The sequence below is a fragment of the Meriones unguiculatus genome, chromosome 7, assembly GCF_030254825.1.
Source record: "Meriones unguiculatus strain TT.TT164.6M chromosome 7, Bangor_MerUng_6.1, whole genome shotgun sequence".
Taxonomy (NCBI): Eukaryota; Metazoa; Chordata; class Mammalia; order Rodentia; family Muridae; genus Meriones; species Meriones unguiculatus.
Genome location: NC_083355.1, coordinates 766966 through 780838, shown reverse-complemented (window position 1 = coordinate 780838; position 13873 = coordinate 766966). Strand labels below are relative to the sequence as shown.

Here is a 13873-nt window from a genome sequence, read left to right as displayed (position 1 = left end):
AAAATCAAACAAAACTAGATTCTGTATATGAGAGGAAACATGGGATTCCCATCTTTCCGAACCTAACTCATTTCACTTCATTTGATAACACCTAGTTCTACCAATTTCCCTGAAAATGCTTTTAATGAATATTTGTGTTTAAATAATACTCTGTCATGTACACATGACACATTTATATTTCGCTATTTTTCTGTTGAAGGACATCTAGGATGAATCTGTGACTTTGCAAATATGAGCAATCCACAGATGTGCAAGGATCTCCGTTGTATGTTAGTCTGCGTTCCTTTAGGTGAGTACCCAGAGATTGTTTATCTGAGTCATGTACTAGCTCAAATTTTAGTGGTTTTGAATGTCCGTATTATTTTTTATAGTAGCAGGGCTAATTTACATGCTCATAAAATATATAATGATTTTTTCTCTAATATTTTTGCTACTATTTGCTTCTTCTCATTTTTTTTATGAGAGCTTTTTGCTTTTATATTAAGATGAACCTTAAAGAAAGTGAATTGAATTGATGCTCCAAGAAAACGTTCACTTGGAAAACACCATGTCCACTTTGTTAAAACCATCACTTCAGGAAAAATTCATAAAGTGATAAATTTTCCCATTATCAACCTAAATATTTTTACTTGGTATAAATAGAATAATATTAGATCAAAGACACAAAGGATCAGTCATTAAACTGAGCAAACCATTAAGCTAGAAAAATTGATAGAATCAATTTTTGTTTTGTGTTTCTCAGATGAGTAGCTCTATTATGAACCCCTGGCTATCCTGGAACTCACCATGTAAATAAACCCATCTGGCCCCCAACTGACAGAGATCTACCTGCCTCTGCTTCCTGAGTGCTGGATAAAAGTCCCGACCCACTACACCTGGCTCTGAATCAATTTTCTAAACTCTAGAATCTAGTTTTAAAAAGTCTAGAGAAAAGCTGATGAGGAAAAAGCAGCTAAAATTTATTATGAATATAGTAGTTGGCTTTTTACCTTATTCTTCTTCAATTGACATTGAATACATTTCTCAATAAAGTTACCTGGAGAGATGTAGACTTATTTTCACTTATGGATTATCCACATAAACCTTTAAGGTAAGTTTTGCGAAATTTAACTGGAAAATGTATGCATACAAGTAATATTATGCAGACTGAGAAGGTTGACTTTACACACACACACACACTAATATCTCTTGGAAAAGTACATATTAATGTAGATAGCAAACATTCTTAGCCCCATATCCTCCAAAGTCTAGAAAAAGCCAATACTCTTAAAAAAGCTAACCAATAGAAACATTGGAAAACAACTCAAGATGTTATGAACATGCCAGGAATTTTGAGAACCACCTGGACGAGGTGGCCTACACCTTTAGGAAGGCATAGGCAGGTGGATCACTGTGAGTCCAAGGCCAGTTTGTTCTACAAAGTGCGTCCAGGACAGCTAAGGCTGCACAGAGAAGCTCTGGCTTGGAAAACTAACAAAACAAAACAAAACAAAATAACAACGGACTACCTGTAATATAGAACAAATATTACTACCAGAGAAATCCATAAATTGGGAAACAGACAGCTATAGGCTCTTTCCATGGAAACTTTAGGTGAGCTCAAATTTCATCATTAGCAAATCAACATAAAGGAATGTTCAGTGTGCTTAATGGCCAGGGTTTGGAAGCCTGATGGATGTAACGTAGTAATTTTTAGAACAACTCTTAAAATTTGAGCCACAAAAAAAACCACATCAATTACCATGCATTATAATAATAATAATAAAGAATGGCACACACAACAAAGACATAACACCTATACAGTGAACCATATAGGCCAATATTTAATATACCTTCAAAAATACAGCAAGAAATAGTCACACAGCAGAGGTGAGGGACATTGCCTCGTAGAAGAGCTCATTTTAAAGAAGTGCTTATACAATAGGAAAAGTGAGTTTTCAGGGTTTTTGTTGCTCGATGGAAGAATTCTTTGAAAATAAATTCATTCTTTTAAAATGTCATTCTCAGTTTAGTGACATCAAATCAGTCACACTCAGAAAAATTTGAGGGTTGTCTAAATTTTAAAATGATAACTTTGTCAAGTAAAGCTGAAATGGAAAAGATAAGAACATTCAGCTAAGTTGAATACAGCAGTGGATAGGAAATGCAATAATGTAAATACACATTGCATATAATGGTCATTTAAAAAAGCAGTGAATTTCTTGACTGTCATATTTTATTCGACATACAGTTTTTAATCAAGTTCTTGAAGGACTCCTTTACTTGTTTGTTCCTAAGGGAGTAAATAAAGGGGTTGAGCATTGGGGCAACAGAGGTGTTGAGCACTGCTATCCCCTTAGTCAAAGCCACTCCGTCCTTTGCTGAGGTTTTGACATACATGAATATACAGCTTCCATAGGAAATAGAGACAACAATCAGGTGTGAGGAGCAGGTAGAAAAGGCCTTTTTCCTTTGCTCCACAGAAGGGATTCTTAGAATTGTCTTGAGGATTAATAGGTAGGAGAGAACCACTAATGTTAAGGTTACCATAAGAGTGAATACTGCCAGGATGAATCCCAAGAGCTCCAGAAAGGCTGTGTCTGTGCAGGAGAGGAGCAGCATGGGAGAGGAGTCACAGGAGAAATGGTCAATGATGTTAGAGTCACAGAAATCCAGCTGAAGCCCCATGATCACAGGCGGAAAGATGATGAGAAATCCAGCCAGCCAAGAGCTGATTATGAGCTGGGTGCAGACCCTGCTGCTCATTATTGTGGCGTAGTGCAGTGGCCTGCAGATGGCCACATAGCGGTCATAGGACATGGCAGTCAGAATGAAAAATTCAATTGAGCCCAGGAGTATGAAGAAGAACAGCTGGGCCATGCAAGAGTTATAGGAGATGGTCATGTCCCCCGTTACAATGCTCACAAGGAACCGAGGAATGCAAACTGTTGTAAAGGAGATTTCTAGGAAAGAGAAATTTCGAAGAAAGAAATACATGGGAGTCTTGAGGTGTGAATCTACCAGAGTGAGAGTAATAATGGTCAGATTTCCAGTAATGCTCAAAATATAAGCGATAAATAAAAATATAAAAATAAAAATGTTTAGCTTGGGGTCATTTGTTAATCCCAAAAGAATAAACTCACTCACAGATGTATGATTTTTCATTTCTTCTTGTGTTTTGCCAGGTCTAAAACTGTGAAATGAATTAGAGAGTTAGGATAAGTTTGAATTATATTTTTTGTTATGTATGTTTCTATCATCACATCATACAAGACTTATAACAACATAAAAATATCATTTGCAAAATTACACTGTTTTAAATGCGAATATTAACTTCCATAAAACAATTATATGTCTGGTGATTGCCTTAGATATATTGCTAATTATTATCAAAATAGCCATTTGATAGTTTTATTAAGTACATCGGTAGATGAAAATAATGCCACTACAGGTCTTTTGCTGTAGTATATGAGTAGATATATCTAAAAACTAGACAAAATACTTAAAATAAAAATATGATTTTAGTCTCAAAACTATTTCAACAAAGGAATACATTACTTTTTTGTTAATAAAACATTTTAAATGTTCTTTGTTAATTTTAGAAAATATTTAAAACTATTTTTAATTGTGAATAATTAGTAATTTAGCAAGTGATTCAGGACCATCAAATGCAACATTTACATGACCCTAAAGAAACAAACTAAAAAATTTCCAATGTTTAAAAACATTTATGGAGAGCCAGCCCCTGACAGTATTAATGATATTTTGCTATGCTCAGGGACAGGAGCCTAGCATAGCTGGTCTCTGAGAGGCTCCACCCAGCTGCAGATAGAAACAAATGCTGAGAATCATAGCCCAATTTGGGTGAGGATTAGGGAGTTTTGTGGAAAAGTGGGGGGAAGGATGGAAGGACCTGGAGGTGGCAGGAGCTCCACAAGACCAACAGAGCTAACTAACCAGGGCCCAGAGGGGCCTGTGGAGACTGAAGCAGCAACCAAGGACCATGAAGAGACTGGACCTACACTTTCTACAGGAATGTAGCAGAGGGGCAGTTCACGGTTCATGTGAGTTTCCCAGTAAGGGGAGCTGAAGTTGACTCTGTCATGGACTCTAGTGCCTGCTTTTTGATCACTCCCCTCTGGTAGGGCTGCCTTGCCAGACTCAGGGGAAGAGAAGGAGCTCAGATCTTATACAACTAGATGATCTGGGGGGACTCCCTTTTTCTGAGGAAGAGAAATGGGGGAAGAGGGAAAGTGGGTAAGCCAGGAGGAGAGGAGGGAGCTAAGATTGAGATGTGAGGTGAATATCTATCTATCTATTTATCTATCTATCTATCTTTCTTTCTATCTATCTATCTATCTATCTATCTATCTATCTATCTATCTATCTATCTATCTATCTATCTATCTATCTATCTATCTACCTACCTACCTATCTATCTATCTATCTATCTATCTATCTATCTATCTATCTATCTATCTATCTATCTATCTAATGGTTTCTTTATTGAATTAAATAATTTTCACTATATAGATGAGATTATAACAGTCAGATAAAGAACTTAGGGCACAGAATAATTAGAAAAATGGGAAAAGACAAATTAACTACAGAACAGAAAATAGACTTAACAATTGTATAATGCCAAGTGGCCACAGCTGAAAAGCTCAAACTCCAATGCTCAGTGGGTTTTTAACCAGCTGTCAGTGTTTCATACCTTGTTTTGGACAATTGTTCACATTTCTCACTGATGTCTACATTTTGTGTTTTTTATACATAACAAACATACACTGTGTAGCTGAAATTTGGGAAGATAATTGAACTATATACAGTAACAGGAGCATACTATGTGGATGGATTCAAAGAAAATCTAAAGTAGGAGAGGTTTGACAGGTGACATGATCTTAGGTATTGGTAGAAACTGCTAAAAGCCAAACTTTCCAAAGTAATGTGGTCGTCTAAGAATGTTGAGATATCCTGGCTTCCCAGTGAACAGCAAAAAGCTCAATGGGCAGTTCCAGGTCAATGTACACTATGTATGAAAATCTCAAAGTAAAAAGTCTTTACTTTGTTATTTATTTGTTATTGATGACTTATTTATTTTTATTTAGTAGAAGTGTCTCTGGCTGCAACTTATTATTTAGTAGTAAATCTTTAGGCTGTGGAAACAACAGGGAAGCTGACAAAAGAACAGGAGCTCAGAGCAGAAGTCATGGTACCTTGGAAGTCTTGCGGCTGAGACTCTCAAGAAGGTGGGGAGGATTAGGACAGGAGGAAGAGAGGGGAAGACATGAACAAAGGAAGAAAGGAAAGAAAAAATGGGAAGAAAGCAGGCACATTGTCATGATATTGAAGGACGGGGAAGGAGTAGGACAGAAGGAAGAGAGGGGAAGACAGGAACAAAAGAAGAAAGGAAAGAAAAAATGGGAAGAAAGCAGGCAAATTGTCATGGTATTTGAGGCAACCCAGCTAAGAGGCATAAAGCTCTACATTTGTTTTATTCCTAGGTGAAGCTCTTAGTTGGTGAAGGAGGAAAAGACACAAAGTACGAGCGAGAATCAAGAATTAACATCTGTGGAAGATGGAGAGCCATGTGACCTATGAGCAGAAACTGTTGAGATAGAGTATCACTTGAAATTCTCCCTTGTAGGCCTAACAGCAAGTACCTGGTATCACCTGTTTTCTAAAATTCCAAAAAAGAATAAAGTCCTTACCATGGAAACTATGAAATCCGAAAAATACCATTTTCCCCTTTGGCTTCCAGTAACTTTTGGAGAAGAAAGATAGCTTGTAGTTTTAAAGTTTTACTTTTACACCATTGTTAGAAAATGTTTTTCTAAGTATTCTTTTCAGAAGAAGCATTTCCATTTTATATTTTTATCTCCTCCTTAAGGCAGACACAAGGGATTCTCCCCGCAAAACAGAATTAATTGTCTCTGGAGAGAGATGGTGTTAATGAGTGTGCCCTAAAGCTAAGCTGAATCATTTTAGGTGAATTACAGAAATTATCTTTTGAAACATCCAAAGCTGGAGAAATGTAGACTGCAAACAGTAGTGAAGGAACAACATTCATATAGTCATTTTTTAATACAAAAATTTGCCAAGGTAATATAATCCTATTTCATATAAACATGTAACAGAGCACACAATAGCAAAGGAAATATCTACTGGGACATGAAGCATGCAATGTAGTTATTTTGTTTGATAATAAAGAACATATAGCTAACATATAGGTAAAAACCAAATTAGTCACAAAATTAGCATTCAAAAATATTTTCTTACTGATTATTTAATTCATGTTAGAAAACAAAAAGATTTACTTTTTTCCATAATAGTCCTTTGCTCTTTTTTTTCTCTGTAAGACAATTTGGGGTCTGCTTTGTTGTTGTGAGGCACTAGATTTCATTTATTAATTTATTTATTTAATCGCTTTACAGCTTGATCATAGTCCCCTCTTCCCAGTTCCATGCTCACATGCTCTCTTTCATTCTCCCCTCCCCTTATCCTTACAGAAGAAGAGTCCCCTCCCCTCCCCCAATGGCTACCAACTCACCCTGGTATAGCGGTAGGATTGAGTGCATCCTCTCCTACTGAGGCCAAACAAGGAAACCCAGCTATAGGAAAGCGATCCAAAGGCAGGCAACAGAGTCAGGTTGAGAGCCACATGAAGAACAAACTGCACATAAAATGTGAAGGCCTAGTAGAAGGCCTAGTCCAGCCCATGTATGCTCTTTGGTTGGTGGCTCAGTCTCTGTGAGCCCTTGTAGGCCCAGGTTAGTCAACTCTGTAGGACTTCTTGTGCTGTCCTTGACTCCTCCAGCTCCTTCAATCCTTCCTCCCACTCTTCCACAATACTCCCTGAGTTCAGCCTATTGTTTGGTTGTGGGTCTCTGCATCCAATTCCATCAGCTGCTGGATAAAACTTTTCAGAAGACAGTTATGCTAGGCTGTTTCTGAAAGCATAGCAGAGTATCATTAATAGTTTCAGGAGTTGGTTCTCTCCCATAGATGGTTTTCAAGTTGGGGAAATCATTGGTTGGGCATTCTCTTAATCTCTGCTCCATTTTTATCTCTACGCTTCTCATAGGAAGGGCAACTTTGGAGTGGAAAGTTATATGGGGTGGGTTTGTGTCCCTCTCCCTTCACTGGAAGTCTCACCTCGATACAGGAGGTGGCCACTTCAGGCTCCATATCCACTGCTGGTAGAAGTCTCAGCTAGGATCATAGGTCACCCCCATAGACTCCAGCCAGCCTTCTCTGTACCAGAGATGCTCCATCACCTGGGTTCCATTCTCTGATTCCCACCCTGATCCTTTCCCCACCCAGTTTCCCACCCACTCCCTCCCTCCATCTACTTCAGAAGTCTACTTTATTTCAAGCATCCTTTCTTGGGCACTCCATGTTCTTTGGTCTGCAGATTGTAGCATGTTTTTAATCCATTTTTTGATTGAGAGACATCTAGGTTGTTTCCAGATTCTGGTTATTACGAATAAAGCTGCTATGAATATATTTGAGCAAGTGAACTTGTGGTATGGTGGAGTGTCTTATGGGTATAAACACAAGAGTGGTACAGCTGGGTCTTGAGGTAGCACTCTTCCTAATTTTCTGATCCAAAGTGGCTGTACAAGTTTGCACTCCCATCAGCAATGGAGGAGTGTTCTATTTGCTCCACATCCTTGCCAGCATGTGTTGTCACTTGTGTTTTTGATCTTAGACATACTGATGGATGGAAGGTGAAGTCTAAGGGTCATTTTATTTGCATTTCTTTAAGTGCTTCTTGACCATTAGGGATTCTTCTGTTGAGAATTCTCTGTTTAGTCTATATCCCATTTTTTAATGGCGATTGTTTTGTTGCTGTCTAATTTCTTGAGTTTTTTTTTTTTTTTTTTTTTTTTTTTTACATATTTTTGATAGTAACCCTCTGACAGATGTAGGGCTGGTGTAAATTTTTCCAGTTGTAGGCTGCTGTTTTGTTGTACTGACAATGTCCTTTCCCTTGCAGAAGCTTTTCAGTTTCATGAGGTCCAATTTATTAATTGTTGATCCTAGGGCCTGAGCTCATGGTATTCTGTTCAGAACATTGTCTCTGAGGTCAAGGCTTTCCCCTACTTTCTCTTCTGTTAGATTTAATGTATCTGGTTTTATGTTGAATTCTTTGACCCACATGGACTTGAGTTTTGTATATGGTGATAAATATGGAACTATTTGAAATTTTCTAATTCTAACCTTAACCCAGGGGGAGGTGAACAAAGAACTGGCCACTGAATTCATGCCAGAGACAGGTCCTTATCCCTTTACTAGGGTACCCACTTGGAAACTGAACAGCCTATGTGCTTCCTCTGATCAGGAGGTATAGGTCCTTTCCATGCATGATCCTTAGTTGGAGTATCAGTCTCTGCAGGACCCACTGGGCCCAAGTTTTTTGGCTCTGTTGACCTCTTTGTGGGTTTCCTGACCTCTCCGGGTCTTTCTATTTCCCTCTTCTACCATAAGGTTTCCTGCACTCTGCCCAAAATTCAGCTATGAGTCTCAGTATCTCCTTCAATACCCTGGTGGGTAGAGTCTTTCAGAGGTCCCCTATGGAAGGTTCCTGTCCTGTGAAGATTGCACTGGAAGGTTGTTGATATAACCAGTGGCACTCCATTGGTGCAAACTTATTTTCCCTTTCCAGTAGGTATCAACTACAAATAGCTTCTCGGTCAGGATGGCACTTGTGTCTACTTCCTGTTTGAACTTGTGTAGATCCTGTGCATTCTGTCATAGTCTTTGTGAGTAAATATGTGTGTTAGGTTTATTATGTCTGGAAGACTATGTTCTTATAATTTTTCCACTCTGCCTTACAAATAGATCTCTGAACATTCTAGAGAGGGATTTGATAAAGACATGCATTTAGGGATGCGTACTCCAAGATCTCTCACTTTCTGCACATTGTTCAACTGTGGATCTCTGTATTAATTATCAATTATCAATTATCACTGTAAATAGAAGTTTCTCTGATGAGGGTTGAGTGATGTTATGATCTAAGGGGCTAGCAATATATCAATCATTAGCTATGTTCCTCAGTAGAATAATAGTATGTTTTCCCCTAGGGTCAATAACATACATAGTCTCAGGTTTGTGGATACTTTATATGTGTCAGGTATGGGTCCCATCTCATGGATGTGTCCTCAATTCAATTTTAAAACATTGTACTTTGATAACATTTGTGCCACTATTGCACAATATCTTGAGGCAGGTTGCTATTATAGGTCATAAGAGTTTTAGATGTTGATGATTCACTTTCTTTGATGATAACATGAAAAGTACCTACCAGTACCATTAATTTAAGTAGAAGTTTCTGGTTTCTTTGGAAACTCATTTATGTCATGTGAATATCTTTTTTTGTTTCGGTCCCAAGTGTGGGATGTGGGAATGATTTCCCCTGTGGAAAAACAGCCCCTGCAGAAAGCAGTCCCCATTAGAGGACATGGATATTCATCAGCTGAAAGCTACCTCGTGCAAGGGGCGTGGTTTTTGTGAGCTGCAAAACTTTCTTGTGTGGACTTTGAGGAGGATTAAATAGAAGCCCACAGACAGTGAGAAAGCTACCTGCATCTCTACACTTTTGCATTGCTTTGCTTTGCATCTTTCTCTGGTCTTCCCAGAGAGAAACGCTCCAGAGACCTGTTTGTGCTGCTCTGGCAGAGTTTGCTGTTTCTGCAGACTCCTGACTTTTTTTTAATTTTAATTTTTTATATTAATTACAGGTTATTTATTTTGCATTCCTGGGCATAGTCTAGCCAACTTCTACTGAATTGTTCCACTTCTGCAGATGTGTGTTGCTGTTGCTTCTTTGCTAGACTGCTGGTATCCTGGTGACTGAGTTTGATTTCCAAAGAATCCATTGACCCTTACCAGCAGGAATTAGATAAAAGAAATTTACAGCCCTTTTCCCTGCACATCTCTTACCTAAGGTAGGGGGTTAGAAGGGAGGTAAAGGAGTTTAAGAACTTTAAATATCTCTTGAGTTTTTGATTTTAGACATTCTGATGGGTGTGAGGTGGAATCTCAGGGTCATTTTGATTTTCATTGAATTTTAGTGTTTTTTTTTTTTTTTTTTTTTTTTTTTTTTTTTTTTTTTTTTTTTTTGGTCAGTATGGTCATTTTTACAGTATTAATCTTACATATCCATGATCATGGGAAATATTTTCATCAGCTGGTTTATTCTTAATTTCTTTCTTCTTTGTCTTAAAACTTTTATTATACAGTTCTTTCATTTACTTAATTAGCATTACCTTGAGGAATTTTATTTCCTTTTTTTGAGACTATTGTGAAAGATGTTGTTTCATTGATTTATTATTTTTGCTTCACTTGTCATTCATTTGTATATAGGATAGGCACTTATTTTTATATATTAATTTGTATCCTGTCACACTGATGAAAATGTTTATCAGCTGTTCAGCTTTCTTGGTTGAGTCTTTTCTTGGGGTAATTTATGTTAAAAATAATAATCAACTACAAATAAATATAATTTGACTTATTTTTTTCTCTGATTGTATCCCCTTGATTCTCTTCAGTTGTCCTATTGCTCTAGCTAAGACTAAGTACTACATTTAAAAAGTATGGAGACAGGAGAGCTACTGATTTTTTTGAGTTAACTTTGTACCCACCCACTTTCCTGAAGGTGTTTATCAGCTGTAGGAGTTCCCTGGTAGAATTTTTGGGGTCACTTGGGTATACTATCATATCATCTGCAAATACAGATACTTTGACTTCTTCCTGTTCAATTTGTATCCCTTTGATCTCCTTTAATTGTCTTATTGCTCTAGCAAGGACTTCAACAACTATTTTGAAGAGATATGGAGAGAGTGGGCAGCCTTGCCTTGTCCCTGATTTCAGTGGGATTGACTTAAGTTTCTTTCCATTGAGTTTGATATTGGCCAAAAGCTTGCTGTATAATGACATGAACTGATTGGCCTGCTCTTTGATCAACTCCCCCTAAGGGGGGAGCAGCCTTACCAGGCCACAGAGGAAGACAATGCAGCCACTCCTGATGAGACCTGATCGACTAGGATCAGAAGGAAGGAGAGGAAGACCTCTCTTATCAGCGGACTTGGAGAGGGGCATGCGTGGAGAAGGGGGAGGGAGGCTGGGACTGGCAGGGGAGGCGGCAGGGGTTTACGGGGGATACAAAGTGAATAAAGTGTAATTAATAAGAATCAAAATAAAAAAATATTTTAAAAAGTATGGAGACAGTGGATAACCTTGTCTTGTTCCTGATTTCAGTGAAAAAATTTTAAGGTTCTATTTGTATAGGATGTTGTGAGATGGCTATAAATTGTCTTTATGACCGTTGTATTCTTTATTTTTCCAGGACTTTCATCATGAAGAAATGATGGATTTTGTCAAAGGCTTTTTCTGTATCTAATGAGATAATAATTTTATTTCATTTGTTTAGGTCTTAAATTACCTCATTGATTTATGTATGTTGAACTATATCTGCATTTCTGGTATGAGGCCAACTTTACCATAGTGAATAATATTTTTTTGATGTGTTCTTAAATTTAGTTTATTTTATTGAGAAGTTTTATACTTATGCACGTTCATAAGGGATATTGGTCTAAAAATTTCTTTTTTATGTCTTTGTGTGGTATTAGTATTGCGGTAAAACTGATTTAATAAAAAGAGTTAGAAAAAGGCTTTTAGCTTCTGTTTTGCATAATAATTTTATTGGTATCATTATCCATTTTTCTTTGAAATTCTGGTAGAATTCTACCCTGAAATCATCTGTCCCTGACACTATTATGAATACACATTTATATATCATTACTCTTCTTTATTCCCTAGAGCAATGAGAAAGAAAATACCAGAGGGAAGAAAATCTTAGTTTCTTAGATGTACATTTTATAGTTTCAGCCTGAATGATGCTAGTTTAATTTAAAGAATGACTTTGATAAGGGTAAGATCTGGGTGAAATATTAGACGTCATTGCAAAGATTAAATCTGAAACGAGATAATAGAGAATCGGTTTTATCACAACTTCTAGCTCTTTGAAATAAATGCAATCCGCTTTACAGAGTCACTGAAAGCTTGCTTCACTTGCTTGTTCCTTAAGGTATAAATGAAAGGGTTCAATAGAGGCGCAACAGACGTAGTGAGAACTGAAACTCCTTTATTTATGGCCACCTCATCTTTAGCTGAGGGCTTGATGTAGATGAAGATGCAGCTGCCATAGGTGATGGAAACCACCATCATGTGGGATGAGCAGGTAGAAAAAGCCTTTTTCCTTTGCTGTATGGAAGGGAATCGCAGAATTGTTCTGATGATGTATGTGTAGGATACAATCACACAAATTAGGGTAATGATGAGTGCAAAGACGGCCACAAATATAACCATCTGTTCTATTACCCATGTGTCTGAGCATGAGATCTTTAGAAGAGGACTTGCATCACAGCTAAAATGATCAATGGCATTAGAGTCACAGAATTCAAGTTGGAGGCCCAAGCTGAGGGGTGGGACAATAATCATCAAGCCAGACACCCAACATGAGATAACAAGTAGGGTACACACCCTGGGGTTCATGATGGTCATATAATGAAGGGGTTTACAGATGGCCACATAACGATCATAGGACATAGCTGCCAAAAGAAAAAATTCAGTTGCTCCAAAGAGAATAACAAAGAATATTTGACTTGCACAAGCATTATAGGTAATGGTATTGTCTCCACTTGATATACTGTATAGGAATCTCGGAATACAGACTGTGGTAAAGGAAACTTCTAGGAAAGAAAAATTTCTGAGAAAAAAGTACATAGGTGTTTTAAGATGTGGATCCACCAAGGTGAGGATGATGATAATCAGGTTTCCTGTTACACTTAACATGTATGTGAGAAATAGGAAGAGAAAAAGCAGAACTTGTAGTTGGGGATCATCTGTTAGTCCCAGAAGAATGAAGGTTGTTATTTCTGAGTGGTTTCTCATTACTGACCTTTGGAAATCAAGATTTTATAAAGTCACAGTTAGTGAAAGTCTAGCAAAGGACTGTGAGTACAAATGTCAACAAACCAGGCTACACGTATTTTTAAGCTTACATTGTAATAAATGTTGCCATCGCCTGAGTTGTGCAAACGAGCAGTGGGGATTTTTACAAGGACTCATGTCATTGTAAAAGAGCCAACTTTACAGAATTATCTATTGCCACTAAGGACTTCCAGATGTAGTTGATTTTTAATTCATCATTAGATAGGACTTACAAATGTGTTTAGAGAGAAATGATGCCACACAATGGGCAGTAAAAATATTACAGTCCAAGACAAATTCTGGATTTTAGATGCATATAGATATATAAGAACATGAATTCTCTTTAACTGTTACTACATGGATATTGCTTCAAGCATAAGATGTTTCTCTCCTGGAGAACAATCAAGCAACAGAGATGACAGCAGAATTATTGCACTTGAAAGATAGTTGGTATACATCTATTTTATCTATAGTGTCACAAAATTTTATATTCAACATACTCATGAAAAGAATATGCTCATGTGATTTTGATTTATGTTTCTATTAGTTGATTGTGGTCATTTACTTCTCAAATGCCTAAAAGTCACAGTGTATTTTACTATCACTAATTAGATATCTCTAGACTATCCATTTTTATCAGGATTTTCTCATATTGTTTTTAAATACAAGTTACATGATGATGGAAAGGAAAACAGGGAGCTCGTTGGAAAGTGGGAGCTAGTTAAGTACAGGAGAAGAGAGTGGGTAGGTAAAATAATAGTATAGATGCTGAAAAATCCACAAGGTATCCCACTATTAACTATGTACCCTAACCCACATAATGCGCGTAATTGTTTATAAATATACAAATACAGCTTAAATGAGATTTTTTTTTATCTGAGCTGATAGTGCATACCAA

General features: G+C 37.2%; 2 protein-coding genes across 2 annotated transcripts; both read right to left on the bottom strand.

Annotated features, from left to right (window-relative positions):
- Positions 1-2208: 2208 nt before the first annotated feature.
- On the bottom strand, positions 2209-3150 carry LOC110543176 (olfactory receptor 6C76-like). Its single transcript, XM_021629581.1, has one exon. It carries the CDS (start codon positions 3142-3144, stop codon positions 2209-2211), a length of 936 nt encoding a protein of 311 aa, XP_021485256.1. The 5' UTR covers positions 3145-3150.
- Positions 3151-11997: 8847 nt separating this feature from the next.
- Positions 11998-12936, bottom strand: LOC110543177 (olfactory receptor 6C2). The gene has a single exon (XM_021629582.1). It carries the CDS (start codon positions 12934-12936, stop codon positions 11998-12000), a length of 939 nt encoding a protein of 312 aa, XP_021485257.1.
- Positions 12937-13873: the final 937 nt, after the last annotated feature.